This window comes from Filicampus tigris, chromosome 16 (assembly GCF_054856515.1).
Source record: "Filicampus tigris isolate MCC_2025a chromosome 16, RoL_Ftig_1.0, whole genome shotgun sequence".
NCBI classification, from domain to species: Eukaryota; Metazoa; Chordata; class Actinopteri; order Syngnathiformes; family Syngnathidae; genus Filicampus; species Filicampus tigris.
The window spans coordinates 4,808,737-4,826,683 of NC_141232.1; the positions used below are offsets into that span (position 1 = coordinate 4,808,737).

At 42.3% G+C, this 17,947-nt stretch overlaps 6 protein-coding genes across 9 annotated transcripts; all 6 read right to left on the minus strand.

The window, feature by feature from the left end:
* Nucleotides 1-372: 372 nt before the first annotated feature.
* LOC147134251 (hemoglobin embryonic subunit alpha-like) lies at nt 373-1,556 on the minus strand. Its single transcript, XM_086055919.1, has 3 exons — nt 1,389-1,556; nt 1,103-1,310; nt 373-587 (listed from the first exon to the last, which is right to left on the minus strand). Exons 1-3 carry the CDS (start codon nt 1,481-1,483, stop codon nt 459-461), a joined length of 432 nt encoding a protein of 143 aa, XP_085912045.1. The 5' UTR covers nt 1,484-1,556; the 3' UTR covers nt 373-458.
* Nucleotides 1,557-2,591: 1,035 nt separating this feature from the next.
* Nucleotides 2,592-5,285, minus strand: LOC147134252 (hemoglobin embryonic subunit alpha-like). Of its 2 annotated transcripts, XM_086054945.1 has the most exons (3): nt 3,615-5,285; nt 3,330-3,538; nt 2,592-2,805 (listed from the first exon to the last, which is right to left on the minus strand). In XM_086054945.1, the coding sequence occupies exons 1-3, from the start codon at nt 4,033-4,035 to the stop codon at nt 2,677-2,679; spliced, it is 759 nt and encodes a 252-aa protein (XP_085911071.1). In that variant the 5' UTR covers nt 4,036-5,285; the 3' UTR covers nt 2,592-2,676. The 2 variants fall into 2 exon arrangements, with proteins under 2 accessions (XP_085911071.1, XP_085911072.1); XM_086054946.1 differs by lacking the exon at nt 3,615-5,285 and having other exon boundaries at nt 3,330-3,535.
* A 258-nt stretch (nt 5,286-5,543) lies between these two features.
* On the minus strand, nt 5,544-6,526 carry LOC147134253 (uncharacterized). Its single transcript, XM_086056224.1, has 2 exons — nt 6,260-6,526; nt 5,544-6,180 (listed from the first exon to the last, which is right to left on the minus strand). The coding sequence occupies exons 1-2, from the start codon at nt 6,445-6,447 to the stop codon at nt 5,595-5,597; spliced, it is 774 nt and encodes a 257-aa protein (XP_085912350.1). The 5' UTR covers nt 6,448-6,526; the 3' UTR covers nt 5,544-5,594.
* A 1,916-nt stretch (nt 6,527-8,442) lies between these two features.
* On the minus strand, nt 8,443-9,670 carry LOC147134254 (hemoglobin embryonic subunit alpha-like). The gene is made up of 3 exons (XM_086055511.1): nt 9,505-9,670; nt 9,204-9,411; nt 8,443-8,786 (listed from the first exon to the last, which is right to left on the minus strand). Exons 1-3 carry the CDS (start codon nt 9,600-9,602, stop codon nt 8,658-8,660), a joined length of 435 nt encoding a protein of 144 aa, XP_085911637.1. The 5' UTR covers nt 9,603-9,670; the 3' UTR covers nt 8,443-8,657.
* A 3,157-nt stretch (nt 9,671-12,827) lies between these two features.
* snrnp25 (small nuclear ribonucleoprotein 25) lies at nt 12,828-14,607 on the minus strand. 2 transcript variants are annotated; one of them, XM_086055512.1, is made up of 6 exons: nt 14,565-14,607; nt 14,081-14,284; nt 13,707-13,797; nt 13,328-13,433; nt 13,113-13,187; nt 12,828-13,032 (listed from the first exon to the last, which is right to left on the minus strand). In XM_086055512.1, the coding sequence occupies exons 1-6, from the start codon at nt 14,571-14,573 to the stop codon at nt 12,975-12,977; spliced, it is 543 nt and encodes a 180-aa protein (XP_085911638.1). In that variant the 5' UTR covers nt 14,574-14,607; the 3' UTR covers nt 12,828-12,974. The 2 variants fall into 2 exon arrangements, with proteins under 2 accessions (XP_085911638.1, XP_085911639.1); XM_086055513.1 differs by lacking the exon at nt 14,565-14,607 and having other exon boundaries at nt 14,081-14,477.
* An 893-nt stretch (nt 14,608-15,500) lies between these two features.
* Nucleotides 15,501-17,386, minus strand: hcrt (hypocretin (orexin) neuropeptide precursor). Of its 2 annotated transcripts, none has more exons than XM_086055939.1 (2): nt 16,829-17,386; nt 15,501-16,033 (listed from the first exon to the last, which is right to left on the minus strand). In XM_086055939.1, exons 1-2 carry the CDS (start codon nt 16,883-16,885, stop codon nt 15,698-15,700), a joined length of 393 nt encoding a protein of 130 aa, XP_085912065.1. In that variant the 5' UTR covers nt 16,886-17,386; the 3' UTR covers nt 15,501-15,697. The 2 variants fall into 2 exon arrangements, with proteins under 2 accessions (XP_085912065.1, XP_085912063.1); XM_086055937.1 differs by having other exon boundaries at nt 15,501-16,036.
* Nucleotides 17,387-17,947: the final 561 nt, after the last annotated feature.

Here is a 17,947-nt window from a genome sequence, read left to right on the forward strand (position 1 = left end):
GGCCAAATATATATAGTTCATTCATCTGGGTTTGGTCTGAACACTTGAACCCAAGTTTAAGGCAGACATGAGTGGCATAACCAAAAAAATACAATCACGTAAGGCAAATTCAGCCACAAGAAATTGTCTTTAATTAAAATTAATTACACTTAGGCAACCCGGCAGCACTGTGTTATTGTAAAATAAATTATATGTTTATATATTATTATATTTATATATTATTATATTTATATATTATATATCTACATTTTTTGATTGATACGCCGCTCCCAGCAAAACCAGTGGCCCCGCGGTCTCGCTTGATGGTCTAAAGTCTAAAGACGAGGCAAACACTTGAGAAAAGACTCAAAACAAAACATGACACATTCATCATTACTTTTGATCATTTATTAAATTTGAGCCCAACAGAAAGAGAGAATTGAATACAATCGTGTTGGCTTTGTTGTGGTTCATGCTGTTTATCGGTACTTGTCACTAATGGCGAGAGTCAGGGCGGCCAGGAACTTGTCCATGCACACATGGACCTCGGGGGTGAAATCCTTTGGGAATAGCATGGCCATCACCACAAGGATGCAGTGGGAAAGAACCTGGGTAGGGAAAATACAAGACATTTAATAGGTTAAATGTATTCCTCAAATTGATTGAAAAAATACATTTGGAATGTACAGCACTGTACAAAAAACATCGTTTGGTCAAATCACCAAAATGTATTTTTCCAAGTTTTCCGTTGAATGCTGCTTTTAGCCATAACACAGAAGGAAATGTTTTTTCAGAACTATCAATGGACAACATGGAATTGTGAAAGTTTTTTTTTTTTTTTTAATCTCAGTTTTTCGATATTTTTTTTGTAAAAGTCTCAAACATGTCAAGTCAATGTCAAACATGAGCTAAGGTTGTTTCGGTTATGCATTAAATTGAGAAGACGAAAAAGTAATAGAAAATATAGAGACTGTTGTGCAGGGACCATTGAAAGGCGGATTGTGAGTGTGTTAGTACTGCCAACGAATACCAATAATGCTTGAAATTTGAAGGTTATGCGACTAACTCCCCCCTTTGCTAAAATGTCCTACTGCAATATAACAAATGAGCATGAAGAGTCCACCTTGAAGTTGGCAGGGTCCACTCTCAAGGTGAAGGCATGCAGCTCGCTGAGGTTCAGCAGGCCGTTGGTCAGGTTGTCGATTTTGCCCACGGCTTCGTTGACGCCGCCCATGATCACCTTGCCGTGCTTCTTGACCGGAGCGGAGCCGAGGCTCAAATCCTTCCAGTGGGAGAAGTAGGTCTTGGTCTGGGGGTACACGAAGATCATCCTGCCAAGGCAAACGAATCCGACATCAAGTAAGTGTCATGTGATATTTGCGTCAAGTCTTTACCGGGGTCGTAATCACCTGGTCAGGGCTTCGCTCCCGATGATGTCGGCCTTTTTGGACGCCAGAGCCCAGAAGGCCTTGACTGTGTCTTTGTCCTTGGAGGTAAGGCTCATCTTGATGCTTTGGGTGAAAGTTGAATGCCCCAATCCGGGCAAAATTGAGTGTTTATATACAGTTTGGCAAGGGGGCGCAGGCACACCCCAGATATGATGTGTGCCTGCCAGCTGGATGGCATCCAAGCAGTCCAGACTGCAAAAGATACAGTACACTCCCATCACCACAGCTGACAAAAAAAAAAAGAAAAAGTCCATTTAACATGAAGACATTTGCTACAGTTTGCTAGCCTATGATAGTTCACTTCATGTGATACACATTTCTGAACAGTTTTTTTGGGGGCAGTCTCTTACCAATCTGCTTTCTTTGACATCAACGCCACAGGGAGCCATGACCGCCTATCGGAGCTCAGCTGGAATCCTCCTTCATGCTGCAGTTCAATGTTGGTTGGCCGTCTGCCAGTGGCTAATGCTAGCTACTCTTCTGCTAACACGGTGCACATTCAGAGTTCATTCTGCTGTGACCATCATGAGTTACATGATCAATAAAGACCTCGAAGGAAGAAATACACATGTCAGACCGCAAGGTGCGAACTACTCTTCAGCAAAAAATAATCGGAAGACCAGATTGTTTTTTGCAAAGTTGCATAGAGGTGAGCCACAAAAAAAACAGCAAGAACTGAAAGAAGCTGCAGTAGAGGCTTGGAAAAGCATTTCAAATGAATAATGTAACAGTCTGGTGGGGCGCAGGCTTGATGCACTTATTGCGAGTAAGGGTTGTGCTAACAAATATAAAACATTATTCACTTACACTTCCTTTAATAATGTCCGGTCGAATGCTTTCGCTCACTTGAAAAGTAGGTGGCTTCAAACGAAAGGTGCTCTGCACTACGCTGGTTAACACATCGAGATGTAAATACCATCAAATAAAAGATGGAATTCTGAACTTTTGGGTGATATTCATCTTTTGATCAGAAACCCAAATGCCTTCAGTATACAACAAAAAACAAACAAAAAAAATTGACCTTCCAATACTTTTGGAGGGGACTGTATTTTTTCATGTATTGCCTTCATGTATATACTTCACTGTGTAAAAATCCCCGTTTATTTATTAGGGAGTAGTGAATAAGTGAATGATTCTAAACCAAAAAAAGACATGACACGTTCATCATTTCTTTCGATCATTTATTGAAAGTGAGCCCAACAGAGAGCGAGACGAATGAACCGAATCCCGTGGGCATGCTTGATGTTGTTTATCTGTACTTCTCAGCAATGGCGAGAGTCAGGGCGGCCAGGAATTTGTCCATGCTCACGTGGACTTCCGGGGTGAAATCCGCCGGGAACATTGTGGCCATCACCACGAGGATGCAGTGGGACAGAAGCTGGCAATGGAAAATACAAGAAAGCTTCAATGGATTGCTCTATTCAATTTATTTCATCAGCACAGCACTGTATAAAACCATTTCAAGCACATTTACTTCATTAAATTCATTTCTCTTATTGATTAAAAACACACACACACACACATTCTATTCTATGATCCTATTCTGATTCAGTTTTCCTTCAAGATGGACTTTTAAGAAATGACTTTTAAATAAAATATTAATCTTAGGTAATCGTCTCCATTTGATCAAACTTCATGAGCAAACTTTTTGAAAGACTTTCTACAATTGCATATAATCGATCTCCAGACAAAGTGAAGTACCCATATGAAAACATTTTAACCGCTGATTTGAGGGCTACACGGACTGCTACACTGCTACCCTGAACAGGAAAAGCGATATATAAAACGGACGGGAATCTAATCAAGTTATTTAATCGATTTGAACGGTATAAAATGACCTATTTGAATATGACAGCCTGAACTGTCCAAACGTATTGAAACGAGCGTCAAGACTGCGGCCACCTCGAAGTTGGCGGGGTCCACTCTCAAGTTGAAGGCGTGCAGCTCGCTGAGGTTCAGCAGCCCACCGGTCAGGTCGTCCATTTTGCCAATGGCGTCGCCGACGCCGCCCATGATCACCTTGCCGTGCTTCTTGACCGGAGCGGAGTTGAGGCTCAAGTCCTTCCATTTGGCAAAGTAGGTCTTAGTCCGGGGGGTACACGAAGAGCAACCTGCCAAGGCAAACAAACCCGACATCAAGGAAAAGCAGTGCCATGTGCTCCTCGTCTTCGCCGGCGTCATACTTGCCTGGACAGAGCTTCACTTCCGATCTTGTCTGACTTTCCAGCGGCCGTAGCCCAGAAGGCCTTGACGGTGTCTTTGTCCTGGGGGGTGAGACCCATCTTGGTGCTTTTGCAGAAAGTTTAATGCCGCTATGGGGATTAAACGGCGTCTTTATATGTAGTGTGGCGAGTAGGCACGGGCACAACCCTGATATGATGTGCGCCTGCTGGATGGCATCCAAACCGTGCAGGCGATGCAGTACGCACCCACCACAATGGCAATAAAAATGACAGGGGGGAAATAAATCAATATGTGGACAAGACATTCTGAGATTCCGGACCTGTTTGCGACTGATGATCTCGACCCAGTAGTTGTGGCATCTGTAAATCTGAAGTTGACGGTGGGTGAGGCACGCAGCACAACCATGACCCCAAAGTTCGTTCATTTGAGGGATTCTTTTGAAAAATCTGTATTTATTACATTTGTAGGCCAACGCGGTGTGCTAGTGTTCGACCTCTGGGCTGGGTTGAAATCTTAGTTTGTGCATCGAGAGTTGAAAACATCGGCCTCGATGCAGTTTAGTACGCAAACACTTGGCAGACACACAGGTTAGGGGACTCTTATCAGATCAAATGCACTGCACTTTAGAAGGAATAAAATAAAAAGCATAAGTTAAAGCAGGTATTTTTCCCACGGGGATGCAAACAGACTTTTGACTTTTCCATGCACCAATTAAACCAACAATAACTAATTCAAATCATTTTATTAAGTAAAAATATGAGCAATCATTCATGGGAAAAACAAATGTAAATGTAATTTGTCTTCTGATCAGCAAGAGAAATGGTCCTAATATTTTCTCATTTGTAACTTCAGATGACCTAAATATTCAGAACAGCTCTCGAAAGGCAAAATATTTGATACTGCTCTTGTATTGTATCTCATTAAATAGCACAAGTGCTCACACAGGAGAGAATTTTTTTCTGCCTCATTGTCCTAATGCCAATTCAACATATGTTAAACAAACAAATGCCATTGGAATTTAACATTATTATAAAAAATAATAAAAACATTGCCTGTTTTTGAGGAAAAAAAGTTCTAATGTTACAAAAACACAACATTTTAGAGAAACTGGGGTCCGGTGGGCCCAGTTTGAGAACCACTGTTAAATGTAAGCTAATACTGAACATCAAAAATGAATGTCATCTATTGCTTGAAAAAAAAAACATTTCGATTGCATGGCACATAAAACTCATGTTTCATTTGTCATCCAATTTCTTTTGCACTTATCTTAGACGCGGGCGGGAGGTCCCAGCTACTTTGGGCGAGGCGTGGTACACCCTCAACTCGTCGCCTGTCAATGAAAAGGAAACCTTGAGAATTAAAAAATGTTTATGCTCTGGTACCCTCTACTGGAGATCAATGTGCTGTACATCAGAACATAACAGACATTAGAAAAAGCACGTTGCCAATGACAGAATGTCTCTAAATGAAGTCTTGAATGAAGTCCATTCGGGGCGTGGATGTAATAAAGTAATGAAACACATGCAAAACAAGTGTAGTGCAACTAAAATAGTGTTTTGAAAGTGGAGTTGTAGGTCTCTAACTGACTTAAAGCGTAAGTCAACCCAAACACATTTTTTTTTTCAAGAATATGTTCTACGCAAGCCCACTAGTTGAAACAAGGCATCTGATAAACATTGCGTTTGTGGAAAAAGAGTTAAGCCACTCGTTTTTAGCCATCTCAGGGGGCGGCCATTTTGTCACTTCTATCGACTGAAAATGACATCACAACTGCTCACATGGACCAATCACGGCTGGGATTCAGAAAACAGGTCAGCCGCGATTGGTTATTGTGAGCAGTTGTGACGTCATTTTCTGTCGACAGAAGACAAAATGGCCGCCCCCGGAGATGGCTAAAAACGAGTGCATTTTGCTGCTAGTGGGCCTGCTGGAAACATATTCTTGGAAAAAAATATGTTTAGGTTGATTTCCAGTTTAAGTAGGCTAGTGTGTGTGTTGGGCCTCAGTCTGCTCCTTAGTGATGGGGAATTCCAGGGCAGTCCTGAAGAGAGGGGGCGCCTCCTCTTTCTCCTCTGCAATTGGCTTATTGGGCTCCTCCACGATTGGCTTGTTGGGTTCCTCCGCGATTGCCTTGTCGGGCTCCCCCGCCATTGGCTTGTTGTGCTCCTCGGCGATTGGCTCTTTGGGCCCTTCCGCGATCGGCTGCCTTGCCACGGGGGCGTGGATCCGCAGCTGTCCGTCGTCCATGAGAGAGCAGGACAGTCCGGACAGGTCCAGGTGAGGCGAGAGCTGGATCCTCTGCTTGAAGCCCACCCGCGAGGCCGCCGTGGAGGCGAAGGAGGCTCGGGAGGAGGGCGAGGAGCAGGAGTGAGCTTCCTGAGCGCCCGCCTGCTTGGCGGCCATCACCAGCAGGCTGCGTCCCTCCAGTTTGACGCTGATGTCGCCGGGGGCGTAGCCGCGGGCGTCCAGGGTGACCAGCAGGTCGTCATGCGGCGAGGCCCGCTGGTCTTGATCCCGCTGGACTCGCCGCGGCGCGTCCTCTTCTTCGGCTTCGTCTTGGTCGCCCATTCTGAGCACATGGAAAAGACGCCGCTCCAGAATCAAACTCATTTCGTCACCTCTCTGTTTTTCAGTCATCAATCACGTACCTGAGGAAAGGGGAGGCCATGAGGGGTGAATTAAAGAGTCGAGATCCATCCTTGAAGAAAGTGTCGGCCAGCTCCGCCTTGCGGTTGAGGAGGTCCTGCCGCAGCGAGGAAAGGGGCCACAGGAGCCCTCCCTGGCTGAAGAAGGGGTCGTCGCCAAAAAGGCTGCTCAGGGCGGCGTGTCGGGACATGAGGTTGACGTTCTGCGGCGGAAACTAACTCGGGTGGACGTCTTGTTGAGCTTCTTCTTGAGGTTCTTCTGGCTCTTGTGGTCTCTCCTCGCCTTAATATACTTCCCCCCCCCGGCTATGAACGCCCCCCTCTTCCTTGGCGCTATTTACAGAACGTGAGCTCAGGGCTGCTCCCATGTGTCACCGGGGGAAGGGATACCCTGGGAGTCGTCAGATGGCTCAGCAAGGCTCATGGCGACATCTTGTTTGTGTTTCGACTGAGTCACAACAGGTGGCGTCGCAAGAGTTCGAGACGAAAATTTCCCCTGTGAGACTTTGCGGAACTAATGAAGGCAGCCACCCTCGAATCATCCGGAGGTTATCGGAACTCACCGGACAAAGATCCGAGATCTGTTTCTTACCTTGTTGAATAATTGTTGCTAATTATTGTGAGAAATCGTGAAAGGCCTTTTAAAATGCACAAATCGGTGGTGATTCCAATTGAAGTGGGTGTGGAAAAGCGATCAGAGAATTTGAATTTTCAGAATTGAATCAGAACGCATCTTTGTATATTTTTCTTTCAGGCTTCGGGAGCTCTGAAGGTGTCCGCGTGCGTATGTGGGGAGTGCATTAGCATCGTGCGCACCAGGGCTATGAGCTCGCATGGCCGCTTTAGAGCGCCTCGTTGTCATGGCCGGTGTAAAATCTGGGCGATGACCTGGGAGGATATATTCCTGACACCGAAGGCTTTGGGCAGATATATTTTCGTGGTTCAAACATGTAATTATATGTAGGCTAAAGAAATATGCTAGACAAAGTAGCATCCATTTTTCCAGGTTGTTGGCTTGACGAATGTGTCGAATTTAGAAGACATTTATTTTCACTTTACAGCAAAGTGGGATTGTTCGGATTGAAGTAGTCTATGTAATGTGAATGTAAATCTTTTTGCATTTTCCCAATAAAAAGATCATTTAAAAACAAAAAACAAAAGGTCTCCTCTCCCACTATCCTCACTCCATTAAAGTCTGGATGGTCAACTTCAACACATGCGTAGCGAGCAGCTGTCAAGAGTGACTAACAGCTGGCGGCCACTAAGCACAAATTTAGGTTACAAGGTCTCATCGCCGCCATCTTGAGGCATGAGCTCAGCACACTGGCATCCGGCATGCTAACATTACAAGGAGCGCGCGTCACGAGTATTCGCGGCTGTCAGGCCTTTTAGCTAGCACCAAAAGTAGCCTCTCGTGTGGCTGGTACGTAATATACTTTTCGGGATCTTTGTTTTGGAGTAGAGTCCTTTAAGTGGACATAAAGTGAACCCAGAGACATCCGCTTAAGGTCGTTCGGCCATTTTATTTATCTATCTATGCGGATATAACATTAGGCAAGGTCAAGGCAGCTTTATTTAGATGGCACATTTCATACACAAGGCAACTCAATGTGCTTTGCAATGTAAAGACCACTTAAAACTCGGGGTTGTACATTTGATTAAAGTTTTATCACGGTAACAATTGAATTCACTTGACAATTTATCAGTCTTGTATGAGTGGGGAGTGTTAAAATGCTACTTAACATTCCCTGCAGTTTGAGAGAGCTTTGTGATGGTAACACATCCTAATTCCAATGGAGAAAATTATTGGATCACTTTAAAATTGAAAAATTACGTGCACGAAATGGTCTATTTATAGTAAATCCTTCAATAAACCCAATTGATCACTATAATTTTTAGCTTGTAATTTCTGTAAAATCTTCAGTAACAGCAACATATAATGACAGGCAGAAGAAAAAAATGCACTTCTACTAGATGGCAGAAGATCTTATAAACTTGTGTATTATCCGCCCGTTACCATTCATGCAACAGAAGAATAGCTTTGTGTTCAACGAAATAAGTAAATGAAGTAACACGTAAACTTGTTGGTAAATTGAGATGAGATTATCCTCAATTCATTATAATATTTTTGTGCGTGTTTGGTGATGCGCTGTGCGATTTTTCTCATGGTGACGGGGTCAATAAAGTTTGGGATGCAATTTTTTATGCATGACGGGCCACTTTGCATAAATGTGGAATTTTTTGCCACTTTGAAATCCTGCAGCACTCAAATTTGAAAAGAACAGTCCAAAGATTTGTGTGTTTTTTTTTTTTCAATTTTGCATTTATTGATGACAAGCACACAGTAAAGACATGCCGCTGCTGCTGCCTGTTTTCCCGGGGGGGGTGGTTTTCTGCCCGTTTATCTGTATTTCTCGGCCAGGGACAGAGACACAGAGGCCAGGAACTTGTCCATGGCCACGTGCACCTCGGGGGTGAAGTCGACGGGGAACAAGTTGGCCAAAACCACGAGAATGCAGTGGGTGAAAATCTGTGAAGAAGAGCATAGTGCCATGTATTACGTTGCCAACCTCACATGCCGCGCGCGCTCATTTGTCATTTCATTGTCGGAATGCGGATTACTTTGGTTTACGAAGCAAATTGATGAGCCCATATTCTTGTAATTTGATTTTTGTGCCTCTGCGCCTAACTGCAGTAATGTTTGTTGTTTTTCGCAGAGGATAAAGAAAACATGCCCGCGAGTCTTGTTATTTTTTCTGCGTACATTGGGACCATCAATGCTATTCCTTGTGCGTCGTTTTGCATTAAGCTAAGCAAAGTTGTGTTTGAAACACACTTGGAGTGGCGTTAGACAGTTCAAAGTTTTCGGGATGAATTGTGCCAAACTGCCGCTTGTTGTGAGGTAAATGGAGTTCACTGTACATGGGGCTTTCGTGAGTGGCTTTACCTTGAAGTTGGCGGGGTCCACTCTCAGGGTGAAGGCGTGCAGCTCGCTAAGGGGCTGGAGGCCTCCCTTCAGGTCATCCAGCATGCCCACAGCGCTGCCCACACCATTCATGATGGCCTTGCCGTGCTTCTTGACGGGCTCGGAGCCGGGGCTCAAGTCCTTCCAGTGGGCAAAGTAGGTCTTGGTCTGGGGGTACACAACCAGCAGCCTGCGCAAGAAGAAGAAGAAGAAGAAGAAGAAGATGTCGAATAAGGACGCGAAGGGAAGCGGGCAAAAAACGGAGCGTTGAGCCGAGGCCTACCTGGACAGAGCCTGCACGCCGATGTCCTCGACCTTTGGGGACACTTTGTCCCAGAAGGCCTTGACGGTTGCCTTGTCTCTCTTGGTGAGACTGGTCATCTTTGCAGTTGCTATGAGGGTTGTGATGCTACTTGAGTGTGACGGGGGGCTTTTTATAGGCAGAAAAGCTGGGCCGCACCCAGGACCGCCTCTGATGAGATAGGCTGCCGCACGCCGAACGAGGAGATAACCCAACATCTGCTCATTGTGCCTCGCAGCGACACCCCTCAGCCTCCGCGGCAACACTTTTCAGGGAGGTGATCTATCATGAGCAACTTGAAAGTGACCTCAAACTCATCCATTGTCGTCTCCTTGTACAGCGCGTTTTAGTAAAACGACAGAAAATGACAGTGGTCAACAGCAAATTTTAATGAGAGATGGCTTTAGTGTCCCTAAATATATTTTTGCTCAGATTAAAACATTTTGGAAAAATGAGTTGACCACATTTATTCTGCACTGGACATTTGAGGAAATCGAAAAAAAACCCCGAGCTTTCACTTTATAGCACTTTTCTACCTTAGGTACTCAAAGCACTTTAACATTGTCATTAACATTTAACATTCACCAGCATCAGGTGCAACTGGGGGTTCAGTATCTTGCTCAAGGATACTTCGATATGGTCACGATGGCCGGGAATCAAACCCACAACCACTCTACCACTAAGCCATGCCCGGCCACTAAGCAAATCAATTACATCCATCATGCAATTAATCAAGTGTTTTATTATTCTGTATATATACGTCCTTGTCACCAAAAACGTTTTTTTAAGAGCATACAGTATGTAAAAAATATTTACAGGTGGAATCAGTCTTTTCATCCTTTACATCCTCGACTGACTAACTTATTGGAGCGTATTTAAAAAACGTCGCCGTCCAATTGGACCAGATTTCAAATCGTGGCTCTTACGGCGCATTTATTTTAGTTTCAGATTATGACTCGTGTTTTTTTTTTTGTTGCTTTCTTATCTGCGCTGCAGCTGCCAGGGGAGGAGCCGCTCAAGTGACATTGCAGATAATTCCACGCTTTCATTGCAGTGTGCATTATAAACAACAGTAGAATTGATCAAATGGATGTTTTTCTGCTTGACAAACACGCACTGGATGCAACATAGCGAATTAATGTACTGCAACAGGTGGGCAAACTTTTTGCGTTCAAGGGTCACATATGATTTCTAAAATAGTTGGTCCTGATCATTTGGAGATGAAGTAAAAAAAAAAAAAAACACCAAAAAACTCACCGGTAGGTATAAAATATGTAAAATACAATTAGGAAATAATCCTTGCTCAATTCAAAATTATATTAAAATTAATACAATTGTAATCAATTGAACCATTTAAAAGCTTGTACAAGGTTTGTGTATTTTTTTTATTTTTAAAATTGTTAGATAAATGCTATAAATATTTTACGGTTTTCAGGGGGGGGGGCACCAGGGGGAGCTACGGGAAATGGCCCAATTTTACTTTATTTGTCCGACACAAATATATCTTTGTTCATCTATCTATGCTAGCGACGTAACGTGACAGCAAGGACAATGACATGCTCTTCGTGACATTTTGGTGCCATGAGACTTTTCGAATGCAACGGCCGCAATAAATGTTGAGAAACAGTGCATTCGAGCATGTTTGCTGACATGCTAGTGTGACTCAGCTAACATGAAAGGGTTATCTCAATGACTCCTCCCAAATTCTTCTGAATTCTTGATTCATGCAAGCACTCCTTATGCTACGGAGCGCAACTAAAGGGTGTGGTGCCTCCAGTGCGCCCCCCCCCCCCCGAAATTGCTCGCTAGTGGATCAGTCGGGGGTAGGCGATGATGGTCATCATGTTGGGGGCATACTGGGTCTCGGTTTGGATGCCGTGGGGTCCGGCTGGGGTGTGTGGGTGGCCTCACAATGGGAAGCAAATACCCCATACAGATGGTAATGACGTCATGCGTTACGCAAGAGAAAAGCATTTCAGATAGGATTTTTTTGTGGGGCCTTACATAATGCACATGCCAGAACTGCCACTGCCGCAGAGTTATGTATAAGATATTTAACACACAGCTTAGTAGAGACAGGCATCCAACAGGGCTACCTCCTAGGCCACTTTTTTCTTTTGGCAGTCGACTGGTGCATACTAAAAACAACCCAGGTACTCAGACAAAAATGTCAAAAATTGCCATAACTTCACTCTCCACAGGGCTTAACACCAACAATCCATCAACCGAGGTGATGTGCATGAACCATAAAATAGATGATAGACAAAAGCTGGAAGGAGAAACACTGGAAAAGGTTGACATTCACATCCTGGGGGAGCATCATGGAGAAAGATGGAGGCGGTGACAAAGTCTTACAAGACTAGAATTGGGAAGGCAAGGCCAGACTTAGGAATACTTAAGACATTCCTCAAAACACTTCCACCAAGAACACACATCAGCATATTTAACTCAAACGTCAAGTCAGTCTTCTTGGAATGGAATCGAATTGAATTTATTGTCGGTGCACCTGCACGAGAGTACAGTGCAAATTCACTGAAGTTACAAGCCGACCAAGCGACAAAAACTCCCAATGACCAACAGGGGGAGACAGAATGGAGAAGCCTGACGGGTCGCCAAACGGTTGCCCGCTTTTGCCCGCACCAAGCTTTGCTCCTACAAGGGATGGGCACAGTATTGGATTGGGACAAATGTCTGCAACAGCCACATGATTTGGAGACACAAACAACAACGACTCAAATACTTGCACATGTGCGATGGGAGGGGGTGTCTTAACGGCCTGATCACACTTTTTATGATGAACAACATGGAGTACCACGAAGAACAACAACCAGTCAATCTCAGAGCTCTTAAAAATATGCTTGCAAAGTCTGGTTGACATGCGTCTTGGTGTCTTGCTGAACAGTGAAATATTTCCAGCTGTTCCAGCCCTCCAAAAAGCATCAACTGAAGTTGTACTTCGACGCCACCTTCTGGTCATTTCTAGAATTGACCAGCTTGAACATGCATCAGCTGGAATCACTTTGAATTATAGATGACATATTGTCAAGCATAATTTGAGTGTTATTGTACTTTTACCTTGTTCTTGAAGTTTGAATCCACAATATAACAACAGGTTGAATAATTAGTTGCAGTTTTAACCCTGTAAAATGTGTTGACACATGCAAATTTGGTGTGTGCAGGTATAGTAACTGTCATTGTGTAAACTATTTTCTATTTTTTTTTTAATTGAGTTGACTTCCTGTTGCCAGTGTCTGGAAGAGAAAAGTTGTACTTGAACACCGCCTAAAATCGAAAACATCTTCTGCTGATGTGGAAAATATTATTTTATAAAACAGAATCACAGGAGCGGAAGTAAAAAGTAAAAAACGTGATTAAATAGCAACAAAATATAACTACAAATAAAAGCTTCACGTGTACGGATAAAATCTGAAATCTGAGGGGCAGAAGAGCATTCATTTCTTCCTGAGCCTCTTCATGAACGTCACCTCATCTCTGTTTCTGATTCCATAGCTGCGAAAACAAACCAATAAAATGTCAATTATCAATATGAAATTACAGATAAGATAAAAACCAAGTTTTTATTCACTTACTCTTTCAGCCTCACGCGGTCATCTTCCAATTTTTCCCCTTGAAACACCAAATTATAACTCCTCCAAATATACCTCCTGAGAAGGAAGGATATATATATATATATATATATATATATATATATATATATATATATACACACACACACACACACACACACACATACATATATGATTGTGACATGTAAAATGTATTTACGAGTGGGTTTGTATGTTACCAGCTGATGTGCGTCATTCCGCCTTCACGCTGCTGCTTCAGCGCTACGAACCTGCGAATGGCTTTCTTCAAATCTAGCACGCTGGCATCTTGCACCACCACAATGGCTGGAACACAAAGATTTATAAAAATGACCACCAATTACTATATTGCATTCAAATAATTATTGTGGTAACAGTGTATTGTAGTTAACTGAAATAATAAACATACAAACAAGGTAATTATTCTTTTAACGGAATAAGCATTGTTGACAATAAGTGCAATATTGTGAGAATATAGTCACATATTTTTAAATTTAAAACATTTGGAATATATATTTAATACTTTTCTCAACATCTTTACAGCCATAAGTTATGATAAAAATAATTTTTAAAACATACGCATTATTTCACCGTCAGCCTTTAAAACCTTGACAGTCATGGCCTGGCCGTACTCTAGTGCAATCTGAGAATTGATTTCCTCCAATGTCACCTGCAAAAAAAAAATAATAATTAAAAAAATAATAATAATAAAGACTCCCAACCATAACAATTGTGGGATGGATGGATTACTGATTTGGTTTGCGTGGATTTTTTCCTAGTGATTGGAACCGTAACTTTGAAATAAATTAACAAGATTAAAAACAATTTCCCAATGTCAACAAAACTAACAGAGAGACTGACAACTATTTCTATAATTTGTCAAGGTGTTTGCTTTGCCATCATCTTCATCGCTTCAGCAAGCTGCACACAAGCTGGACAGAAAACAAACGCACCTGAATGGGAAGATCGCAGAGTAATGGATCTTGCACAAGGCGAGCGAGCCCCTCCTCAAAAATATCCAAAACGTCAGCGTGAGTAACAGACTCCACATCTTCCTCTTCGCTCTCAACAGCAGCAGCAGCAGTCATGTCTGACATGTTTTGCGCTTCTTCTTCTTCCTTCACATTTTGTCGACCGGCGGTCTCCTGGCTCGGCTCCTGCATTACAAAGAAACGTTGATTTGTGTTGGATTAGTTTGAAACACAATTGTCAGAGATTGTCGGTAAACGTAAAACACAAAATGTGTACGCTGTAAATTAAACACCGGCAAGAAACAATTGTTCCTGGGTGCCTTTCCGCATAACATAACAATCACACGCAATTTCCCGCACACTCGCCTGCCTGTCTAAAGTCAAAGTTTACTTCGTCATCGCTACAAATGGTTAAAATTCACTTAAAACTTGTAGTCCCGTAAACGATCAAAATATTTAGACTTACTAGCTGCATTCGCAAAGACGGAGCACGCGCCGCCGCATGGGATTGTGGGATATACTACTATTTCTAGCACCATGGTCGGAGCACACGATTGTTAACAAAAATAACACCACGGAATCCAATTTCATGATTTTGTTTTATTTGTTTTTATTACTTATCATTGATTTATTATTATTATTTCTTGAACAGAGGATACCAACAATTTTCTCCAGGGTACAATCGTCTCCAGGCGCTACGCTGTCGCCATCTCCTGGTCACTAGGAGAAATGCTTTCGTTGACAACTTCCGGGAATCTAAAACAGATATACGAGCCGTATTTCGATTTGTCACGAGCTGTATTCCATTTTCGTTTTAGAATTAAAAAAAGAAAATAAAACCGTTTTTAGACTTTTTGTTACTCGTTCCAAGACAAAAAAAATTAGAAAATTAAGCTGTATTTCAATTTTGGTGCTTGTATTTTAAAATGAAAATCAAATAACGAGTCGTTTTTTCCATTTTTCATATCTGCTTCCAAACGTAATATCCATTGACCAAAAGAGACACGGACCTTAGTGCCACGAAATCCGGAATTTTTGATAGTGTGTGTATCCTGAGCAGAAGCAGCAGATCTCATGCTATTTTTGAACTTCCTGTATCCGAAAATGTATTAAATTTAGGGGTCCTAAACACTACCACCCCCCCACGCCCCAGAACTCACTCAGTCGCATCCCTGGAAGTTAGGAAAAAAAAAAAAAATTAGCCCCTTACACTGCTTTCACCTATCAAAATGAAATCGGGTGGACATGTATATTATAATAGAACGCATGAAAAAGTCCCAATGAACCGTGACGAAAACAGGAAGTGTGCCATTTTGGTTTGGAACAGACATTTTAGGCCAAGACACACAAGGCACCCAATCGGAACAAGATAGAATAGTCCATTGCATGAGAAGGATGGCGGTAGCACTCGAAAGTATCATGACAGATTAAGCAATTAGATGTTTTGGGTTTTTTTTGCGTGTGAATTAAGACTACAACAAAAATAATTGCTTTAAATGGAAGAAAACTTTATTCATCAGTTTTTATGAGATGTTTAGGGGCCCCTGGAAATCTGGTGGCCCCTGGCAGAAATCCAAAGCCGGCCCCGCCTGTAGCCCATTAAACAGGTGGGGGCGTGGCGTCCGAGGGTGACCCCCACAGGCTGTGGGCCCTCCTGCCCATGGTGAGGATGCCGGCGGCATGGCTCCGGGACCCATACAGGAGCTGCTGTAGGCGGCTGTTGAAGGCGCCTTCGTCTTCCATGCGCTTGCCCAAGGTCAAGATGCCGGTGGAGGCGTCGGCCAGTCCGCCGCTGACCCCGCCCGAGCGACACAGCAGCAGGTGCAGGCGACACGCCCGCGATGGCTGCCTGCAGCACTCGCCGGACACGCTGTGAGGGTCACAGCGAGCCTCGTGGGACAGCAGCACGAGCGCCAGCACCACAACCGACACCTTCTGCTGAGGTACACATATTAGCGGTGGAAACAGAACTAGAAAAATTCATTCAAACAATACATTAAACATACATTAAATATTGAATTTCAAATTAAGGTGAATTTGGGTGACGAAATCAATTATGGTACTAAATGGGGAAAAAAAAAAAAATCTAAAAAATACAAATCCGTGTATCCATGTATAAAAATAATTTTAAAAATGGTTTACGTGAAAATATACTAATAAATATGTATACAGTATCTACACTAATATATACATGCATCTGAATTGAGCAATAAATATAGAATCTTAAGATTAAAAATGTATTCTCAAAAACAAAATAAATTCAGGTAGTACAAAAACTGAAATTTAAAAATGAACTTTTGATTTATATTGTAAATCAAAATGACACGATAAATATAATATAAAACAATGACATATGCAATAAAATATATTCTCGTATAAAATTGTAAACACATACGACAAAATTATATTTTAGTATAAACATATTTTTAACAAATTTTTTAATCAATACCTAATGTATACTCCCTTATTCGGAAATGAATCAATGCAAGTTATTACTACCTGTAAATGTATGCGCTTCGATACAAAATGTTCACGTTGGATATACAGGTCGAAAAAAATTACTTAAAACTAACTAGACAAGAAAATTAATGAAATTACAATAAAACAGCAAAGAAAATAATCCAAACTTAGTGTAAAACAAAACAAAAAATAAACAGTGCTACTCTACTCTACAAGCTCTGAATGCGCGAGAGAAACAAAACCTCCAACTTAACAGGAACGTGTTCTTACCTTGTTGGAAGTTTTTGACCGAGGCAGCATCTTCAGTTTGGGGTTGAACCACGTCATTTTCTGGCTGCTGTTCCGGGGAGTCCTTGCCTCTTGCTTTTATATGGCTTTGCGCCAAATGTGACATAAGAGCCGTCGGTTTTGCTCATCTCCCTGCCACTAATTAAATCTGGTCGAGTAGATCATCTCCAGGACTCTTGGACCCGATGCAGGTATGTCTTTGTGGCGGCGGGCCGCTGGCTTATTAACACATGCCATGATGGTGAGTAGTGAGGGAGTCGGGCTAATTAGCTCGATGGCGTTCTCCTATACAAATATCAAGTTGGCCTCTTTTTTTAATAAGAAGATCATTCCTAAGGACGCCCCATTGGTTAATTAATTTCTTCACACAGAGCCATCTTATTATGACAGTGAACACACACAACATAGTTGGCAAGTGCTTATTTTGGGCCCGGGACTGAAACGTCATAATGCAGAGTTAATTGTTTGATGCCATTTGAAGGACAAGCAAATCTTTGCTGCGTTTCACTTTTGAGTGTACCGGGTATCCATCAGGGGTAAGGTGTTTATTTACATTTAGTGTATTAAAAAATATATTTTAGCATTTTTTTTCCCCCTCCGGCATTCTCAAATAATTATTTTGAATAATAAATTAAGGTAAAAAAAAGAAGGTATTTATTTGAGGTAATTTATTTATTTATTATGTATTTATTTGAGAGTAACAGGTGGTTATTAGGAGGTAAGGTGTTTATTATGTATAGTTTTACAATAAAATAAAGTCATTTAATTTATTGTATAAGTGTTTATAGTATAGTTATAGTTTTGCATTACTTTTTTAAACCCCATTTTACCATCGAATGGCGGCGTCGTGAGAGCAACAAAAGCAGGCATTTATTCAAGGTGCTGCGTTTATATAAGTGGAAAACCAACCTAGCGACTAATTGTGCCACAGCGTCCATTATAGCTGAAGTCATGGGGGGCATTTATTTACTGAAATGTAGAGAGCACCAGGTGTTTATTAGGGGTAAGGCGTTGAACTTTTGTACAATTTCTTATAATAATGTTATATTACAGATGCCGCGTAAGCTCTGCAGGCACGCTCCGAAGCCACAATTTGAGGAA

What these genes read in the sequence shown, in the direction of transcription:
- snrnp25 (XM_086055512.1), bottom strand. An exon ending in TCTGCGATCTTCCCATTCAG is followed by an intron (nt 13,798 to 14,080) that starts GTGCGTTTGTTT and finishes TTTTTTTTGCAG; the next exon opens with GTGACATTGGAGGAAATCAA. An exon ending in GGCTGACGGTGAAATAATGC is followed by an intron (nt 13,434 to 13,706) that starts GTATGTTTTAAA and finishes TTTGTGTTCCAG; the next exon opens with CCATTGTGGTGGTGCAAGAT.
- LOC147134252 (XM_086054945.1), bottom strand. Translation starts at nt 4,035, where the DNA reads ATGAACGAACTTTGGGGTCATGGTTGTGCTGCGTGCCTCACCCACCGT. An exon ending in GGAAGTGAAGCTCTGTCCAG is followed by an intron (nt 3,539 to 3,614) that starts GCAAGTATGACG and finishes TTGCCTTGGCAG; the next exon opens with GTTGCTCTTCGTGTACCCCC. An exon ending in TGGACCCCGCCAACTTCGAG is followed by an intron (nt 2,806 to 3,329) that starts GTGGCCGCAGTC and finishes TTCCATTGCCAG; the next exon opens with CTTCTGTCCCACTGCATCCT.
- LOC147134253 (XM_086056224.1), bottom strand. Translation starts at nt 6,447, where the DNA reads ATGTCCCGACACGCCGCCCTGAGCAGCCTTTTTGGCGACGACCCCTTC. An exon ending in ATGGCCTCCCCTTTCCTCAG is followed by an intron (nt 6,181 to 6,259) that starts GTACGTGATTGA and finishes CCATGTGCTCAG; the next exon opens with AATGGGCGACCAAGACGAAG.
- LOC147134254 (XM_086055511.1), bottom strand. Translation starts at nt 9,602, where the DNA reads ATGACCAGTCTCACCAAGAGAGACAAGGCAACCGTCAAGGCCTTCTGG. An exon ending in GGCGTGCAGGCTCTGTCCAG is followed by an intron (nt 9,412 to 9,504) that starts GTAGGCCTCGGC and finishes CTTCTTGCGCAG; the next exon opens with GCTGCTGGTTGTGTACCCCC. An exon ending in TGGACCCCGCCAACTTCAAG is followed by an intron (nt 8,787 to 9,203) that starts GTAAAGCCACTC and finishes TCTTCTTCACAG; the next exon opens with ATTTTCACCCACTGCATTCT.
- LOC147134251 (XM_086055919.1), bottom strand. Translation starts at nt 1,483, where the DNA reads ATGAGCCTTACCTCCAAGGACAAAGACACAGTCAAGGCCTTCTGGGCT. An exon ending in GGGAGCGAAGCCCTGACCAG is followed by an intron (nt 1,311 to 1,388) that starts GTGATTACGACC and finishes TTGCCTTGGCAG; the next exon opens with GATGATCTTCGTGTACCCCC. An exon ending in TGGACCCTGCCAACTTCAAG is followed by an intron (nt 588 to 1,102) that starts GTGGACTCTTCA and finishes TTCCCTACCCAG; the next exon opens with GTTCTTTCCCACTGCATCCT.
- hcrt (XM_086055937.1), bottom strand. Translation starts at nt 16,885, where the DNA reads ATGACGTGGTTCAACCCCAAACTGAAGATGCTGCCTCGGTCAAAAACT. An exon ending in GGTCAAAAACTTCCAACAAG is followed by an intron (nt 16,037 to 16,828) that starts GTAAGAACACGT and finishes TGTGTACCTCAG; the next exon opens with CAGAAGGTGTCGGTTGTGGT.